Source organism: Gadus macrocephalus, chromosome 16 (assembly GCF_031168955.1).
Source record: "Gadus macrocephalus chromosome 16, ASM3116895v1".
Classification (NCBI taxonomy): Eukaryota; Metazoa; Chordata; class Actinopteri; order Gadiformes; family Gadidae; genus Gadus; species Gadus macrocephalus.
Window position 1 is genome coordinate 16,082,735 of NC_082397.1, and position 18,967 is coordinate 16,101,701.

The following is an 18,967-nucleotide window of genomic DNA, read 5'->3' on the forward strand; positions in this document are numbered from 1 at the left end:
CAGGATCAGGAGCGCCATCGACCCTCACCTGAGGGAGAACCAAAATGGCTTTCGCGAGGGGAGAACCACCACAGCCCAGATCCTGGCACTAAGGAGAATGATCGAGGAGGTGAAGAAGGATAACCTGACAGCTGTACTGTGCTTTATCGACTTCAAAAAGGCATTTGATTCGATCCACAGAGGCATGATGGAGAAGATCCTTAAGGCCTAGGCCTCCCAACCTACTCCGGGCTATTGAGACCATGTACGCAGGAACAAGGTCCAAGGTGGTTACCCCAGATGGCAACACTGAGGAGTTTGATATCCTGGCTGGAGTAATGCAAGGGGACACACTAGCCCCCTTCCTCTTCATCATAGTCCTGGATTACGCGCTCAGAAAAGCCATTAGTGGGCGGGAGCAGGACCTCGGCTTCACCCTAACCCCAAGGAGGTCAAAGCGACACCCTGCAGTAGTCCTGACAGACCTGGACTACGCGGATGACGTCAGCCTGCTCTCCAACAACGTGGAGCAAGCACAGGAACTCCTGAACGGAGTGGAGCTGGAGTGCGCCAAGGTTGGCCTTAGGCTAAATGCCAAGAAAACAAAGGTCATCACCTACAACATCTCACCGGAGCATCAACCGCTGACAACAACTGGCACTGTGCTGAAGGAAGTCGAGGACTTCAAGTATCTGGGCTCATGGGTCAACTCAACCGAGCAGGACCTAAAGGTGAGGAAGGCACTCGCATGGAGGGCCCTGAACGGCATGACCTGTGTGTGGACCTCCAACCTCCCCCGTCAAATCAAACTCAGCTTCTTCTATGCAACGGTAGAATCTGTTCTCCTCTACGGCAGCAAATGCTGGTCCCTGAAGCCAACCTTGCAGAAGTCTTTAGACGGGTGCTACACCAGAATGCTGCGTGCATTACTTAACATCAGCAAGAGTACACATGTTAACAACAGGATCCTGTATGAAAGAATACCAAGGGTGAGTGAGAAAGTAGCTGCCAGGAGAATGAGACTGGCGCGACACTGCCAAAGATGTTGGTACTATGGGAACCAACCCATGGGCATCGGTCTCGAGGACGTCCTACACTAACATACGTGGATGTACTCAACAAGGATGCAGGAGTGCAAAGTACCAATGAACTGGCCAGATGTATGGAGAATCGGGATGACTGGAAGCAACGATGGAGGGCTCGTCTGAGGAAGAGCCAGGGAGAGACTTGGAAGACAGGATGACTCTGTTCCAAGCTTTGCATGCCTAGACTGTCAAACAGTGCTGATAATCCTAGTTGAACATCAGGGAAGCACATGCTGGGTGGTGCCATCTTTGCTCCTTATGACTGCAGTCATCACTGATATACAACTGACCTATTCCACCTCTGACATCACGTCGGTGCAAGGTCATGAGAAGTGAGTTTCTCTTTGGTTTTCCACCGAAGAGAAACTCATTCATATGTGTTGAGGAAGCTTTCAGAATTGTAATTAGTGTAGTTAAACAGGGGCCAGTGTCCATTGTGTTGATTTGAAACATTAACAGGGACATTTTCCTCTTACCACTGCTTGCCAAGTTTGGGTTCGTCAATGACGCACTTACAGACCTTCGACTCCAGCAGCATGATTGGTCAGTTTTCATTCCTGTATTCCTCTACGTCTGCTTTTATGTATGTCTGTCACTGAATATAAGTGACTTGGTTTATCAAACAAACCACTATAGTGGTGCAACATCTACGGTTTTGCCTTTCTCCATGAAGTGGTATTAGGACGCTATATACCTCCTTGTTGCCTTTACTTTCCTTTATTGCTTCATCTCTTTCTCCTGCCATCATTCCTCTTTTGCTTCCTCCCTCCCTATCTCCACCCTTATCCATAATGGATGAGGCACACTCAAGACAATGCCTTCCTCCATGGCTAAATGCTAAGTTTCATGAAGGGGGTTGCATTGATGCCCCAGCTAATGCCTAGGCACCTGTCTCCACAGACTCCTTTACCCCCCTGTTGGTCCCCAAACCTTTCTGTGATTCTCCCTATCTAATCCTAACTAAGCTTGACTCCCCCTGGAGGAGCCGATGGACATTTGTAAGTATTGAAACCAGTGCCCGAGGAATCAAGCACTCAAACACTTAAAAAATGCAGTGTTGGAGTGTATTTTCGTGTATGTTTAAAAGTGTGTTCTCACAGGATTCAACCATTGTAATCTATTTAAATCAAATGAAAAGTTATGCAAATGTTTTCCTAAAACTTATAAAAAAGTACACAGGAGAAAATGTCCTCTGCAATGTAACTTGAAATCAAACCCTAATATGTATGCAAGCACATCCATACATGACTTGCATACAAACGATGTATTGTTTTGTATTAATTCTGCATCAGAGGACACCGGGTTGCACATAGGATCACTCAGCCATCAAAGTAGATCAGATTAGCTTTTCATATCAACGTTGTGACCTTTACTTGGTGACGGTGTTTGTTATCATAGCATATTCTCTGGTGAAGATATAGAATTAAAAAAAAAGACTACGTTGCAATCATTTGTTCACAAAATAATGTATTTCTTAATTTGGTACATTGTACAGCATTGAACATTGAAAGTCAAAAGGGCTATGTTTATGCAATCCATCTGTGTAGCCTCATTGTTGTAGCAGTCCTTGCTATCATTTGAAAAATATTTTAGAAAAATAATACACTTATGATTTGACTTTATTACCATAATTCTTTGAAGGGGCATCAGCTAGCTGTTTGCTGGTGAATTCGCTGTTTACGCAATCCGCAAGGAGAATGTAAGGAGCATCATCCCAACGATGAGGAAGTTACAGCTGCTGCCCAAAGTCCCAGACGATTCCATGCAAGAGTCGAGAGCTTCTAGAAAACAGAGGATGAGGAAGTGAGTTCCGCTTTCATATTTCAAATATTTCACAAAAAGCCACATCAAACGGAAACGGCACCAGTGAGTCATATCACAAGGTTACAATTTGAATATATTAATGAGAAGAAATCAAACTAGACTGAATTTAACTGTGTGGCTTTCATTGTCAATATAGAATGCATGATGTTTTTGGAAAGATACTTTCCTTCTGGGACTTGTGCTTCAGTTCAATTTGTGTGTTGGGAGGTGTCTCTCCTTTGGAGCCCACTAAGTGGATATTATCGGGAAAGGCGTTCTTCAGTGCGCACAGGAAGGGTACACGTAATACACTTTAAAAAGATATGATTTTCCCCAAACAAGGTAAATCATTATGAGAATTCCACCGTTCCTCAACTCTGACTCCAATCTTTGTTCTTACTCTGACGATTACCTCAAATGAAATATGAAGTGAAACTCATGCTCATGCTTTTCTTTTGAGATATAAGAATAATATCAGAATATCATTGGAATATATACATAAACTAAATGAGCTCAAGATCTAAATGGAAAAAAAATTATCCATGAGTGAGTTGATGCTGACTAATTAGTTGAATAACAGCATCTTGACCCATGACTAACTAAAGTATACAGAGACAAACAAGATGAGTTGTGAAATTACAATGTTGTAATCTATCATCAAATCAGATTTTCCAGTCGGAGGAGCTTGCTTACCATGCAAGTATGGGAGGAAGTGTGTGTGTTTGTGTTCATTTTCATTTGTGCCTATGAGTAATAGTGGAGTCAGTGCAGGGTTGTGCGAGTATTATTGACCAACTGTGTGATTAGCATTCAGTGAGGTGGTGAGGGGCCATCCTCCCACTCACATCTGCAGTGTTACTGGGAACTGAGCTGTGTATGCCTGGGTATGAACCGTGTTTAAATGACTCAAAGAGATCACTGAACATCCTCACCCGATGCGTACACTTTGGCTTGCCCCGTATGGATATGCAAGTGTGAAAATCAAGTCTCTCAAAAGGTTCAGCATCCATATTCATGAGATGCCCGATAAGAGAGCATAGAAAAGAGGGGGAGAGGGGTTTGGTGTTTGTGTGACTCCATACCTGACACTCCTTGGATCTTTGGTACTAAATTGGTCCAAAATTGACACTGTTGAGCGATCATCTTGCTCCTTTGTAGAGGCTGGTTGGTGTTCAGAGTCAGATAGAACTGGCTTTCTGCCTGAAATAGGGGCCAGGGAACTCCGCTGTTGCTTGGATTTCTGAGGTGAAATAGTGGGGAAAAACCATCCTATAATCATCAGAAATTCCTGCAACATAGGTTGATATTCTGTGGTTTCAAAAAGACCACGAAAGTCAGTTCATACCCTGTCCGGGCGAAGTTGGCCCACTGCTTCATGATGCTCCTGCTCATGTTTACTTCCCTCTCCGTGTATTTAAGAGAGGCATTCAACGGCATCCCAAAGACAAACTCTATCTCGTAGCCATGCATCACGCCCATCCATGCTGGCCAGGGGTTGGCAGATGAGCGGTGATCAAACAGATAGAAAAATGCTTTTCCTCCGTGCTCGGAATACCTGGAAACAGAAAGTAGAATGTATTCGGAATACTGTAGCCAGCAAGCAATGTGCCACTCAGACTAGCCCATTCTAGAAGCCCATTCTAGTAGCCCATTCGAGTAGCAGGAACAAGGCTTACAGTAGGATTATCTTGTCTTCTATTTTATCTGTAACAATTACATATGCATCAATAAGCATTACGTATCCCTGTCACATTGCTGATTACCTGCGTGCAAACTCTAATGTGGGACAACTGAAGAACTGATGTCCTAACAGGTCACCCATGGCATCTCTGTTCTTCACCTCATTGTCTACCTCACTCCAGCTGGTGTACTGGAAAATGACTGCCTCTTTTGTGATGTTGTTGGTTCCTGGTAGTGCGAGTGGTATGCCTTCAATAAACAATTTCCTACTGATGGGGCTCTCGCCAGCGAGACTATAGCCAGGCATGCCGTAGACTAGAAAGTACGTCCCTTCATTCTGGTTCAGACCGAAAAGCACCTCAATCTTCTTGAAGTTGCCAGTCTTGAGCAACACCTGTAGATCAGCAGAGAGGCAGAGAGATGTGATGTGTGTGTGTGTTTTACGTCACACATGACTTCAGCTTATTCAAAAAGCAGAATAATAAGACAGCCAAGTAGTTCACTTGTGGGTATGCAGTTACACAGTATATTGAAACACTGGCAAACAACAATTAACACAATGGAGATTTGATTGTCACGAACACTTACCACCTTTAATTTTTATCCCAGGATGAGGGATTCATGATCAAGTTTGTTGTCAATTAACAGTTGTTACAATTGAATGAAAAATAACAAGGCACAATGCATAAAATGAGGTAACTCAAGTCAAAGGACAACATTTGTGTAATGAACTGTATTACGTTTATAATAAAGATGGTAGCACATCTGCTGCACTATTCATAAACATAAGATCATGGTTCATAAGATAAGATTATATTATAAAGCATCAATTTATAATATTTAAATCTATAAATCATTTGGATATAATGCATTATAAGTACCCAAATAATGTTGCAGTTCATGATTAGGTCAGGGAGTCAGAAAGCATTAGATTAATTATTTCTGTGAGCTCATCTAAACTGAAGGATATCTATGCATTACTAAGCATTTATAAACGGCATCTGAAGGCTGGATTGATCAATTCAGGTAGTTAGAAAGTATTGGTATTGCCTTACTAAGCATTTATTAATGAAATGCTGGATGTACTGGAAATGCCTCAAGTACCATTTCAGAAGTACCAACTAATAAGTAATTAGCAGGAAGTCCTCACTTTAGTAGAGCTAAAGCACTTAACTAATGGTTTATAACCAGGTTAACAAAAAAATTGCAGCCTTATTTAGTGTTTACAAAGCATGATTAACACATGTACGTAGTTTGTTAATCATCCACTTACGATTCATAAATAATTGCATAATCAATCGTGTCATTATCTCATTAATAATTTCGAGCTGATTCTGAATTGTTTCCTAATGGTCGGCTTAGCTCAATCAGGTAGAGCAGTTGTCTTGTAACCGAAAGGTTGGTAGTTCGATGTTGATGTGTCCCTGAGGAAGACACTTAACCCTAACTGCTCCTGATGAGCTGGCTTTCGCCTTGCATGGTTGACTCTGCCGTCGATGTGTTGGATAAAAGTCTCTGCTAAATGCATGATTGTAATTTTTGTTATTTTTTCATGGATGTGGAATTCAGTAGGAATTCACTTCTACTTCATTAATCCTTCATTAATGCATGCTGTTGCATGTATTTGAAAGTGCTACCAAGGATCTTACAGGCCAGAAAATATCTGTAACGTAAGTAGTCGTCAATTAACTCTTGTAGAGTGCATATAAAAATATCATTATCAATTGACATACCCCTGTTATAAAAAAACTAGTTGGGACACAAAGGTTCCAACGCATACCTCTGGTTCATCAGGTAGGAAAAGCCCATCGGTGGACGGCGCGAAGGGAAACCCGAGGATGGAGGCCTCAGTCAACACCTGGAACTGCTCGGTCACTATGTCCACAAGGTCGACTCTCTGGAGACAGCGCTCCAGATCAGCAGCAGGGGACCGGGGACAGCCCAGGAGAGACGCCAGGCTCAAGCTCCTACCACAAGTTGTGTGTGTGTGTGTGTGTGTGTGTGTGTGTGTGTGTGTGTGTGTGTGTGTGTGTGTGTGTGTGTGTGTGTGTGTGTGTGTGTGTGTGTGTGTGTGTGTGTGTGTGTGTGTGGAGGGGGGGGGGGGGGGAGGATTAATTGGATAACAAATTAAGGGATGGCGCAACAACACTGTCTCTAGTTCAAATGATTTTCGGGGAAAACCATTTCAGGTCCTCAAGGAGCAGGTGGGGGGTCTTCTGGCTTCTATAGAACCTTAACTACTAGACTGTCCTGCCCCAATGAAAATAAATGATTTATTGTTGTCATTTTGGTGTATATATATATATATATATATATATATATAAATATATCTCTTTATGTGGTGTGTATCAATTGTATATATACATACAATTGATAAACACCACATGTATAAATAGAAAATGTATATATATATATATATATATATATATATACACAAATATTAAAACAACTCTATTGAGAGTGTGATAATAGAGGGCACAACCCAATATTTATATCCATCAATGAATTAAAGTAACCAAACAAATAAATGATTGTTACAGAATCTAACAAATCAAGGGCCACCTCTTCCAAGTCTCTCTCTGGCTGAGGCTGGCCCAGGGCGCGGTGGGGACGCCGCTCTGGAGGATGGCCCGGTGGAACAGACCGTGGCTGCTGGGGGCCAGGAGGTGGAAGCCTACCGACGCTGCTCCGGCACTCTCCCCGAACAGAGTCACCTGGAAACCAGGACACATCCACACCCACGCTCAGTTTTGTCAACGATTACCCAGATGAAAGTATACATTTATCCCGTTAAAACCAACCCTTAGAGGAAACATGAGGAACAAAGACATCCTGTACTACTTGTTATCTTCTCCGTACAATTTGGCGCAGAAACAAAAAAACATATGCGATTTACAACTGTACAGGAATTTGTAGAAAATATAACGTGCATCTGGTGTGTATCAATTCCGTATGTACAAGATAGCAGGGCTGAACCGGACAAGATAATGAGTAATGCAGAATGGTTAGATAAACTTTTTCGGATCGACCTGGAAATAAGTTGTTGTTGCCTCTGAGGGACACCATGAATCACAACACAATGAATAAAAGATTAATATATTTGACAAATGTTTTTACAAACGCTACCTTTGAGGAGTCACCTCCAAAAAATGCAATGTTATCTGCGACCCAGCGGAGAGCTAGCTGCTGGTCCAGTAAGCCTGCGTTGCCACGGATATTATCGTTTTCAGGAAGCGAAAGGAAGCCCAGCGCCCCGAGCCTATTACAAGAAAAAAATAACATTGTGATGTCAAACTATGTCTGACTGATAAGTAGGTGGTCATCTCTGTCCTACTGTGTTACAACAGAACTTCTGCGGGGAGACACAGCCTGGGCCAGAGGCCAACAGCTGCAAGGGATGGAGTTCCGCCTCATTTCCCTAATTTAGTTTTTGTTTTCTTACCGAAGAAAACAAATGTGTGCGAGTGGATGAAGCCTTCAGAAGGGGATTTTAACAGATTTATTTCAACAGTGGCCAGTTTGTGTTGTTTGAAGCCTCAGCTGATACCAATATGAAGGGAATAGAACATGAAACGTTGAGTTCAACCAGATCTGAGTTGGTCTGTCATCATACCTTAGGTATTTATCTGAAGTCTGATTTGTTAGATTTAATAATACAAATGATTGAGTGTATATGATCAAAAAACACTAATTAAGTCAAGATAAACAAGTGATAGCATTACTATCATTGTTTACATTCAGAATGTGCCTAGATTGTTTTGTACTGATAAATGCATGCGTTTGCTGCCTTGCCTATAGTTCATTGACACCACCACCACGTTTTCTGATTGGCTCAGGAAGCGTCCATCGTACAGGGCCAAGGAGGAAGTCCCTGAGGTGAACCCGCCTCCATAGATCCACACCAGCACAGGCAATGTTTGTGGTTTGCCTTTGAGATGTGGGGTCCAGACATTGAGATAGAGACAATCCTCACTCACTGGTGTATTGGGGTTCCACATCTCTGCCCCACTAAACTCTGTGAAGGAAACATAAAAAATACAATTATAATAAAATGCAAAATGCAAAAAAAAAAAAAACTGATATGGGTGAGGTAAACTAAGTTCAACTGATTGCCTCTCAATTCACAAATATCTGCACGGGTTTAGATTCCACACATCTCCTCCACAGCTGTTTGCGTTCCTCAGTGTTTACGATCCCCTGTGTCATACACATGATCCCTCTTGTCCAGCTCGGGTTTTTTTTGGCAACAGCTGTTCAAAATTTATTTTGAACACAGAAGCTCCCTCTACTGTGTTTTAAATAACTATGCATCCCCAGCTGAACTGCCATCGTCATGACCTATGTCACAGATGGACGGGCATAGTTGGGCTTCATCATATCCTCTATCCATGAACATCTGCTTCAAATTCTTTTTCCGACATATTTGTTACAAAGGGCCTTATATGCTGGACAAGCACTGGAGCATAAGTGAGACACTCATTCAGTCAGTCATTAGAGAGAGGTAAAATCATGAAAATTTGTCAAAATGGCACCTGGAAAGAGTGTATCCGGCAGCTGATAGCAGGTATTTGAGAAATTGGCGGCGTTTTTCACCCCTTCCCATTTCCCTGCGGGCTTGGGGGCTCGGAACCGGAGCTCCCCGAGTGGCGGTTTAGCATAGGGAACGCCCAGGAACGCCCTCACGTCGTGTCCCAGGACGGACAGACGGGTCCCTCGCACCTTCCCGTTCAGCGTGCTGATGGTGAGGTCTTCTGGAAGCTGGCCCAGGGATCCGCTGCACAGGTGGAGCACCAGGAGCAGGAAGGGGGTAGACGTCGCCATGGAAGAACCCTGGAAGGGAAATGAAACCGTAGTGAGTCATTGTACGTTTAAACTATAGGCGAGGATGTATTCCACTCAACTAAACATGTCAAATGTGTTTCCCTGAATGGTAGGCAGATTTCACCCATCATACACTGTGCAATGCTCAACCGAAGCTTGAGAGCATCGATGTCGGTGGAACACAGGGCATTAGAAAGAGGTCAAAGTTCACCTGGCCGATGTCGTCAGATTGTGAAGAAGAAGAATAATAATAATAATAATACATTTAATTTAGAGGCGCCTTTCAAGACACCCAAGGTCACCTTACAGAGCATATAGTCATCATGTATAGCATAAGGAAGTTCACAGAGTGACTGTGTAGGCGGAGATGATACTAAAAATGATACTTTGGTGAATCAGAGTACACAGCATTGGGAAATGACTGTGAAGTCTCCACACCATGGGTGTGAACCTGCACAGCTGTCAAATGTCTATAAGTCTCCACTGAGTTTGATCTATTCCGCCCGCAAATGGGGCCACAAAACCTTGATATCGGTAATTCATTCATAAACTGTTAATAAATCATTCATATCATTCATCACTCATAATAAATAAGGTCTTTATAGGGTGTTAAACAATTAATTAGTGTAACTAATAACAAATACAAATATTTTGTAACTAATTACATACAATAGACATGAACGATATAATAAACACAGATATCACCTGTTTACAATGGCAGTCGGCCCTATAAACTTTTAAAAGTCTTATTATAATCCTCTCCCAGTGTTACAGGCGGCTAGATCTAAAACATTAGTCCATTCATGAACAAGTTTTATTCATAGAGGAAACAACAGCAATAATGGCAAGCAGCCAGCGTAATTCCTGCCTGGCACAAGCTACAGGATTAGAAGAGGCACATGCATTGTAGAAACAGAGCAGCACAGTAGAAGCAAAGATCAGCATTCTGTTAGTGAAGGAATCATTGATGGTTTCATTATTTTTTGTGTCTTGTAAATGAAGGCCTACCTTCTGTCAAAAGCTAGTTTGGTTCCAGTGTGCTGGTGAGTGCGGCTGCAGCAGCTATAAAGCAAGGGAGGCTGGACCGTCCACTGTCCGTCTGTGACGGTTGGAGCAGACCACTCCTCCTCTGATACGGGCCTACACACTGGATTCCTTTATTGCTATTATTTCTACCCAAGCCACTGAGCTACTTTATTAAGGTTGAAGGGTGAGCATTATAATTTAATATATATTATTATTACATAAAGATTTTTTTGGACTTATTGTATTAAACTATTTTATAGGAATCTTACATAGGACTTTTAAAGTGGTTTTATATATACATATATATATATAAAAATGTATGTATAAATATGTATATACATATAATCCACTATATAGTTGTCTGATATTTATACACACACATATGCGCACACACATGCATACACTCTTCAGACGTTTATTTCTCTTGTTCATGTCTTTCTTGAGAGAGAGAGAGAGAGAGAGAGAGAGAGAGAGAGAGAGAGAGAGAGAGAGAGAGAGAGAGAGAGAGAGAGAGAGAGAGAGAGAGAGAGAGAGAGAGAGAGAGAGAGCGAGCGAGAGAGAGAGAGAGAGAGAGAGAGAGAGAGAGAGAGAGACAGAGAGAGACAGAGACAGAGACAGAGACAGAGACAGAGAGAGAGAGAGCACACAGTGATAAGAGGTGACTGTAAACAGATAGTCAGGGTGCAGCCCACTGGTCATTGCCACGTAAACATTTGCCATCAGGAATTAGAGCGGTAGAAGTCCCCACGACACACATTTGATCTCTCTCTCTCTCTCTCTCTCTCTCTCTCTCTCTCTCTCTCTCTATTCTCTATCTCCCTCACTCTATTTTAATGGGGCACACACGCATACACCCACTATTAGGATTGTAGTGGAAATTCATTTTTCATTAGATGGTGAAAATGAGAATGTAACTATGTAATCTCAGCATCAAAGATAGGGGTCAAAGGTTTAATCTTATAATGCTGCCTATGAAAATCTGTGTGTGTGTGTGTGTGTGTGTGCCCACATGTGTGTGAATATATGTGTGTGTGTGTGTGTGTGTGTGTGTGTGTGTGTGTGTGTGTGTGTGTGTGTGTGTGTGTGTGTGTGTGTGTGTGTGTGTGTGTGTGTGTGTGTGTGTGTGTGTGTGTGTTAATAAATGCATGCGTGTGTGTGTGTGTGTGTGTGTGTGTGTGTATATATTTATATATGCATGTGCATAGGCGTCGATGACGGGGGGGACGGGGGGGGGACATGTCCCCCCCACTATTTAGAATATGAATTTTGTCCCCACCACTTTTAAAAATGTGCAAACCAATTGCGACTGAAAAAATCCCCACATACTCAACCGAAATCGTCGAGTCTAAAATCATGCGATAGGCGCGCACGAAGACATCATTTAGATAGGCCTACCAAATAAACCGTTGGAACACACAAGCAAATAAACTGAAATGTGTCTTTGTAAATAAACACAACAGTTGGTATTTAACGTTAGGTCTATATTAGTCTGGCTGAACGGAAGTGGACAGCGTCTATTGCCCATAGATATATATATATTAACTAGATGCCTTGTCCGCGCTGCTGGCCAATGGAGTCGAACGTCCCCACTGGTGGCCATCTTACCACAGTAAGCTGCTCGGCCATAACATTGTGTTGGTAGTGATTCATGTACTTTTTAAACAACCTTAACTTGCTCAATTTTCAACCGATTTTCAAACGGTTTGGTTTGTTATAATCGTCAGAGATGTAGTTATGACACATACTTTTGATAGAATAATGAAAAATAGAATAATGTTCTTAAATACGTACAATATCATAACCACATTAATAACGTTTGTAATAAACCAAACCGTTTGTAAATCGGTTGAAAATTGAGCAAGTTATGGTTGTTTAAAAAGTACATGAATCACTACCAACACAATGTTATGGGTGAGCAGTTTACTGTGGTAAGATGGCCGCCTATGGTGACGTTCTAGACGCCGGCGTAGGGCATCTAGTTAATATATATATATCTATGCTATTGCCTAGCTTCGGATTTGGCCGCGACTCCTCCCCTTCCGGTTGCTGGCGTTCCCGTATTGTGCTCCCCCTCAAACTCGGAAACTAGGCAATATAGCGAGTTTTGAAGAGGACTTTGACGGCGCTGTAAAGTTGGCATGTTTGGCTCTTTCCGTCGAAAATTGCAAAGAACTGCAAAAGATTTGCTTACAGCATTTGCTGAGGAAGAAAGATGTTCTATTTTACATGGACACCGCTGCTGCTTCCCGGGCTTAGCCCCACCCTAGACGATTGTGATTGGTTTAAAGAAATAAAAACAGGCCCGCCCAGTTTCCCCACGGATAGACAGCTCGAGGTAGCGTGGCTCCAGACCTTTCTACTTGCTGTAGTTTGGTCTGGCTTTGCGAGACTAGGTCTATATAGACATAAACAGGAGTTGAGTCAACTAAAATAGCGAGTTTGTCTGAGGTGAGTAGCATAAACTGAAATGTGTCTTTGTAAATAAACACAACAGTTGGTATTTAACGTTAGGTCTACGTTAGGTCTATGTAGACATAACGCCTCCGAACACCGCCGAAACTCCACCAGATGTTTGGAGATGACGTATCTCCCCTCAGATGCCGGCAAAATTACCTTGATAAGTTACCTGTTTTCCGTCTTGTCATCGTTGCTATTAAATTAAAAATGTCTCTTTTTACTTAATTACTTACTTTACTTTTTTACTCTTTTTAATGTTTCTTTTTTTCACCGCTTTCTACGACGTCTTTCTGGTCGTGTTGCATTGTGGGATAGCGTAGTGAACTCCGTTGTTTACTGTGGCGGTAGCACGCATTCGGAAACGTTTTCCATACTACACAATGCGTACTGAGCATTCGGACTAGGGCCCGACCGATATTGATTTTTGAGTGCCGATGCCGATGGCGATTATTTTCAGCGAAAAATTACGATTACGATTTAATCGGCCGATTAAAAAAAAAAAAAAAAAAAAAAAAAACATATAAAACGTAGTTTTTGATACCTTAAATTAAATATACTTTAAACACTTTTGACGAATATGTGAATTGAATGCAGAACCTTTGAGTGTTTTAGAATACATTTACAGTCAAAAATGAGTGTAATGTAAAATAAATAACTAACTCCCAATGTGCTGCGCTCGTGAGCAGTGACTAACACGTGCGTGCTGAGCAGTATGGTCTCACCGTTAGAGTCTACAGTATAACAAATTAACATGGCCTGGGACCTAAAGAAAAACAGGCACAACATGCTCAAACAAACAACGCGTCTTGTGTACATTGGTGAGGTGAGCGCGCAGCTGCCTGAGCGAGCGTGCTTTCATGTTGTATGGTAAAATTCAATCTCCTCTTTTTTACTCCAGCTAAAGTTGTTAGTTAGCAAGGCGAGTAGGAGCGCAATCTGCAGGATACTAATCGCAATAACATTTAAAAAAAGAAAATAACAAAAAAAATCGGTTGTAATCTGCGTCTTTTTGGCCGATGCCGATTATTTTCAAAAAGGCTATAATCGGCCGATTAAATCGGCAAGCCGATAAATCGGTCGGGCCCTAATTCGGACGCGCTATATTTGTGGCGTACAACAAAATGCATACTATAGAGCAGTCAAGTATGAGCATTCGGATTCAGCCGCGTTGCGTCCTCCTCGATTTTGATTGGTCGTTCGAAAAAAGCGCTGATGGCGTTTAACCGCCCCGGGCGGCTTTTTAAAAGGCGCGCTGCATGCGCGTCCTGCCATAGAGAATGCATTGCAGACAGGCGCTCCGTCCTTTTAAAAACGCTTTTGGTGGACACGGCCCTGTCACGCCAAATTTGTACCGGCTGCCAAATTTGTACCGGGCACGTCATCCATACGTAATCCATTCCAAACCTGCCTGGCAACAGATGATCGCGTCGAATGACGTGAAATGTTCACGAACATTCGCGAACCTTCAAGCTCGTTCATTCGCACTTGTCCGTTATCTGTATTGTGCTATTTCGTCCTTGACCTGCTTTAAACACTCAGTTTACTTGCTAAATTTGATTAAACAATTAAATACAATACAAATATAAAGTAAAAACAAGTGTTATCTAGCGATCCGTTTTCTGTATTATGATATTTCGTCTTTGGCAACATGAGCGCGAATGTTTTTGGAACCCGCTTTAAACACTCAGTTTACTAGCTAAATTTGATTAAACAATTAAATACAATACAAATATAAAGTAAAAACAAGTGTTATCTAGCGATCCTTTATCTGTATTATGTTATTTCGTCTTTGGCAACATGAGCCCGACTGTTTTTTTAAACCTGCCCGGCAACGGACAACCCTTACGTAATCAGTGGTCCGTTGGACAACTGATGACGTGCCCGGTACAAATTTGGCAGCCGGTACAAATTTGGCGTGACAGCCCCTAATGCTCCAACAAAAACAACCATAACAAGAGGACTAAACAGAAACTGTACACAATTTACCCTGATGATTTCTTTACAGCACCAGCACTTCCAAAGTTTTGTACAGATTATTTTACAGTACAAGTGCATAAACAGACAATTTACATGCAGTCAGAATTATTAATTATTAACCACTTAATCGTCAAATCCCGCCGGCGGGCAAGTTTTCGTTCCACCAGCACTTCCCCCCAACATGCTGGGTCAATTTTCGGCATCATACAGTTGAGTGTTACAGGCTGTGTCCCAATTCCTAGGACGCATCTTTCGAAGGATGCGTCGACGCCGATTGCGTCACAGCGACGCGCCAAGTGCTGTCCCAATTCCAAGGGTCCTTCAAATGCGGCCTATTTTAGTATAATTACATTGTGTATATGCACAAGCCATCTTATACAAAGCAGCCGAAAAATAGAAAACCGAAACGCTGCTATATTTTTTTGTAGAAAACTGCGATTCAGGGTTTGAATTCCGCTATTGTCGTCTGCTTCATGGAATCGACTGTGTTCGCCAGGGTCTCACGGTGACATAGAGCCCTCACCATGGCCCTCACACATGTCTGTAAGACCAATACTTCCTTGTTTACAAGCGTTACAAGCCAATGAGGCGATCACTATCAAAACGGGGCATGTATACTTTTTTTTTATTAATTATGTTTATTTATTTGTTTATTTTTTTCCACAATTTCCTGTTTTTTTTAAACGATTTATGATGGCTATATGCTCTGTAAGGTGACCTTGGGTGTCTTGAAAGGCGCCTCTAAATTAAATGTATTATTATTATTGACAGCTAAACCAGCAGACAGCAAGGGTCGGGGACGGGCCTTAAAGGGGACATATTATCCCACCAGGTGTGAGTATGATTAGCCTTACAAGCCGTTTCGAAAATCTGCCCCATATGACATCACTAGTGGGCCTGTCCACCTAGATCTGTGCTGGATAGATCAGTCTACCAGCCTACCCTGTGGACTGAAGTAAACAATGCTCATCTATCCAGCGCAGATCTAGCTGGATACGCCCACTACTGATGTCATATGGGGCAGATTTTCGAAACGGCTTGTAAGGCTAATCACACTCACACCTGGTGGTATAATATGTCCCCTTTAAATATCCTAATAGCCAATGAAAAGACCTTTCCGACGATATCCAGCATGTCAAACAACGTCTCACGTGTGGTTGAGAAAACAAATGCGCAAGGGGTGTGCGTAAACTAGCAGGCTCTTCCCCAGAGTGCGAGTGTGAAGCAAGTGGTTGAATGCGCTCGTGTGTGGTTTTATTTTTATTTACTTTTTTGAGTTTGGTTTCATGAACATTTTGAAAGATGCCTAAACGCCCGGAGAAGAAAGGAGGGGGGGAGGGAGGGAGGGAATCATGTAAATAGTTATTTTCTTTTGTTTATTTTCACATTGTTATTGTAATTTTACTTATTTTTGTTTATTTGTACATAGTTATTTATAGTATTTTTAATATTTCAGTTTTGGTGTTTATAGCATTGCAGTCTTCACTTTTTGAGTAAAAATAATATCCAAAACAATTTGTTTGAGCTTTTTTTGGTCAAAATTGCATAGGCGGAATAGCTAAAAATTAGATTTTTGTGTGATTATACCTGTCTCATTAAATATCAGAACATCTGGTATGCTATCTAAATGGTTCACAATAAATCCCAGATGGTAACCTTTCATTTGAGACCAAGATTATGCCCATGTTTGGGTTCACTTTAGTTTACAGTATGCATTTTGGGTAGCCAAAGGTCTTTTTTGGGGTCTCCAAAAGGACCCTGACCAGAACGAATGGACATATCATTACATAAAAGGAGCTGGAGACTTAATCTTTTATGCTTTGTTGATCTGCTTTCACACAGCATCACAAGACCTAGGGCTAGGGCTCAGTAGTGTTTGCAAGGGATATGGGGTTATCCAGGGTACTACAATCAGCTTGGTTTTGGAGTTGTGTGCAACCGGCCGGGAGGAAAAACAATATTGTAGTCTTCCCAGCACTGTGAGAGTACATTATACAGTTATTCTGATAATGTCATGACCTTCTACAGGTTCTCAGCTTTCCAAAGACACCAAGCATGTGATAAGAGGTCATACTATGAAGGAGCAGTGCTCTCTAGAGTAGGCGCAGTGCAAAAACAAAAAAATGGCCAAAACTGGCCCGAAGACTAAGTGAACACAAAAAATGCAAAAATAAATAAAACAGGGAAAACAAATGCATTCACAAACACTAAAAATAGCACATCATCAGCATAATCATATTGTCTATTTAAGAACACGAACTGACTCAGCTGATTTGTAGATGTGCCTGAAAGGTTAGGTGTTGCAACGGAGAAAGCCCCATCTCCAGCGACCTTGGGATGGCTGCAGGCCTTGAGCACCTGAGGGGGCCAGCGCCTGGATCCAGGGCTCAGGAATGCTAGCGGTGGTGGTGGTGTTGGTGGGGGGAACATCCAAACTGGGGAAGTGGAATCCCCCAGTCCTTCTAATGAGTACCGACACAAAGTCCCCCTGGCATTTCTACAGTCAGCAATTAGCTACTCTGCAATGTGCAACACGTTGAGACATAAGGCACATAAGGGATGCGTTCTCACATACACACACGTGCACACACACATGCATGCACAGGCAGAGACACACACACATACTCTACTGATTGTAAGTACAGTTTCCATGCTGACAGCTAGCGACTGTCAAGTGAATCTATTAAATGAGAGTAACACTGACCTACACAGGTAAATTTCCCTTCATTGCACTTGGCTTTCTTAATTGGATGAACATAGATACAAATAAATGTATTGACCGTTAGCTAGTGTGTGTAGTGTAGGTGTATGTTTGTCAGAGCCTGAGACAAGGTTGGCTTGTAAATCATAGTATTGGAGGTAAAGAACATGCTGCCCGATGTACGATGGGCGATGTTTCGAAAGACGATCGCCTTTGGTGAACAACCATTGAAGGAAGCTTTATACACCTATGATATATGCATGATATATTGTCTTATATACTCTATATAGTATATCATATACAATAGATATTCAGTCTTGAAACATACATTTGTTGCATTTCAAATGAAGTTTAGAATGAAAATAAGGAAATTAATAAAAAAAATAAAATAAAATGAGATTAGCCTTTTTATGTTAAGTAAATTATTGAACGTATAATATGTAACATATCTGCATAAAAATATTTAAAAATAAAAGAATTATGCTATATATTTTTTGGAGTTGTGTACTGACATGATCTCAATTGCTGCAAACAACGCAGGGGCCAGGGATGTTAGTAGTTTCATCAAGGTGATGTAGCATTTCAATGGTGTCATATTGACTTTACCCCCTGTCTTCAGTAAATAAAAGCTGAAGACAATTTGTCTTCAGCTTCCCATTGAACACACGTACACACATAACATGTTGAACAACACAACACTGGAACATACAAATACATCACAACAATATAGATTAGTGCAAATGACAATTATACAATCAGCAGCACTGCTGTAACAAGTGGTACAATTAGACTGTGTTCAATACTTGAATGGGAGAGGGGATGAAAGATTTCTTAAAAATGTTGCGGCTGGCAACATTAACTTCCTGGGAAACAGTAATTCATAGAAAGAGATTGATGTAGAGATATGTGCTACAATGTCAAGTGGCTCATGCCAGCCACCAAGCTAATGCTGTGTTTCCCATATATATTCTTTACTTGGTTGGGCCACCCAGGTATATCACCCTGCATTTAATAGTGTTTCCCATACATTGACAATTCTACAACTTTTTAAATATGTCAAATATATTTTCATTTTAGAGCTGCGTGCAACACATTGACAACGGACCCTCCGTGGGTAGCACCCCCACTTCGTGGACCCTCTTAAGGAAAACATGACGATGTGTCTTTTCCAAGCAGAGAAGACAGCTGGCCGGATTCCTGAATTTAATCAATGTGGATTCCACAAATCATTATAAGGGATGTACAAATATTGCCTCCCATTCTCCCATTCAATCACACATTCATGCACCCATTTGTACACATCCATACTCTGAAGGTGGTGTCAACCATGCAGGGAGACAGCCAGGTTGACAGGAGCGGTCAGGTTTAGCTTTGTTGCTCAGGACCACCTCGACATAGCCAGGAGGAGCGGTGGAGTGAACCTGTTGTCAGATGACCG

The 18,967-nt window shown here is 41.9% G+C and overlaps 1 protein-coding gene across 1 annotated transcript; it reads right to left on the reverse strand.

The window, feature by feature from the left end:
• Positions 1 to 2,514: 2,514 nt before the first annotated feature.
• On the reverse strand, positions 2,515 to 10,483 carry LOC132474335 (cholinesterase-like). The gene is made up of 10 exons (XM_060074955.1): positions 10,377 to 10,483; positions 9,080 to 9,377; positions 8,340 to 8,562; positions 7,674 to 7,806; positions 7,110 to 7,261; positions 6,328 to 6,514; positions 4,631 to 4,941; positions 4,213 to 4,422; positions 3,950 to 4,107; positions 2,515 to 2,845 (listed from the first exon to the last, which is right to left on the reverse strand). Exons 2-10 carry the CDS (start codon positions 9,366 to 9,368, stop codon positions 2,742 to 2,744), a joined length of 1,767 nt encoding a protein of 588 aa, XP_059930938.1. The 5' UTR covers positions 9,369 to 9,377; positions 10,377 to 10,483; the 3' UTR covers positions 2,515 to 2,741.
• Between the last annotated feature and the right edge of the window lie 8,484 nt (positions 10,484 to 18,967).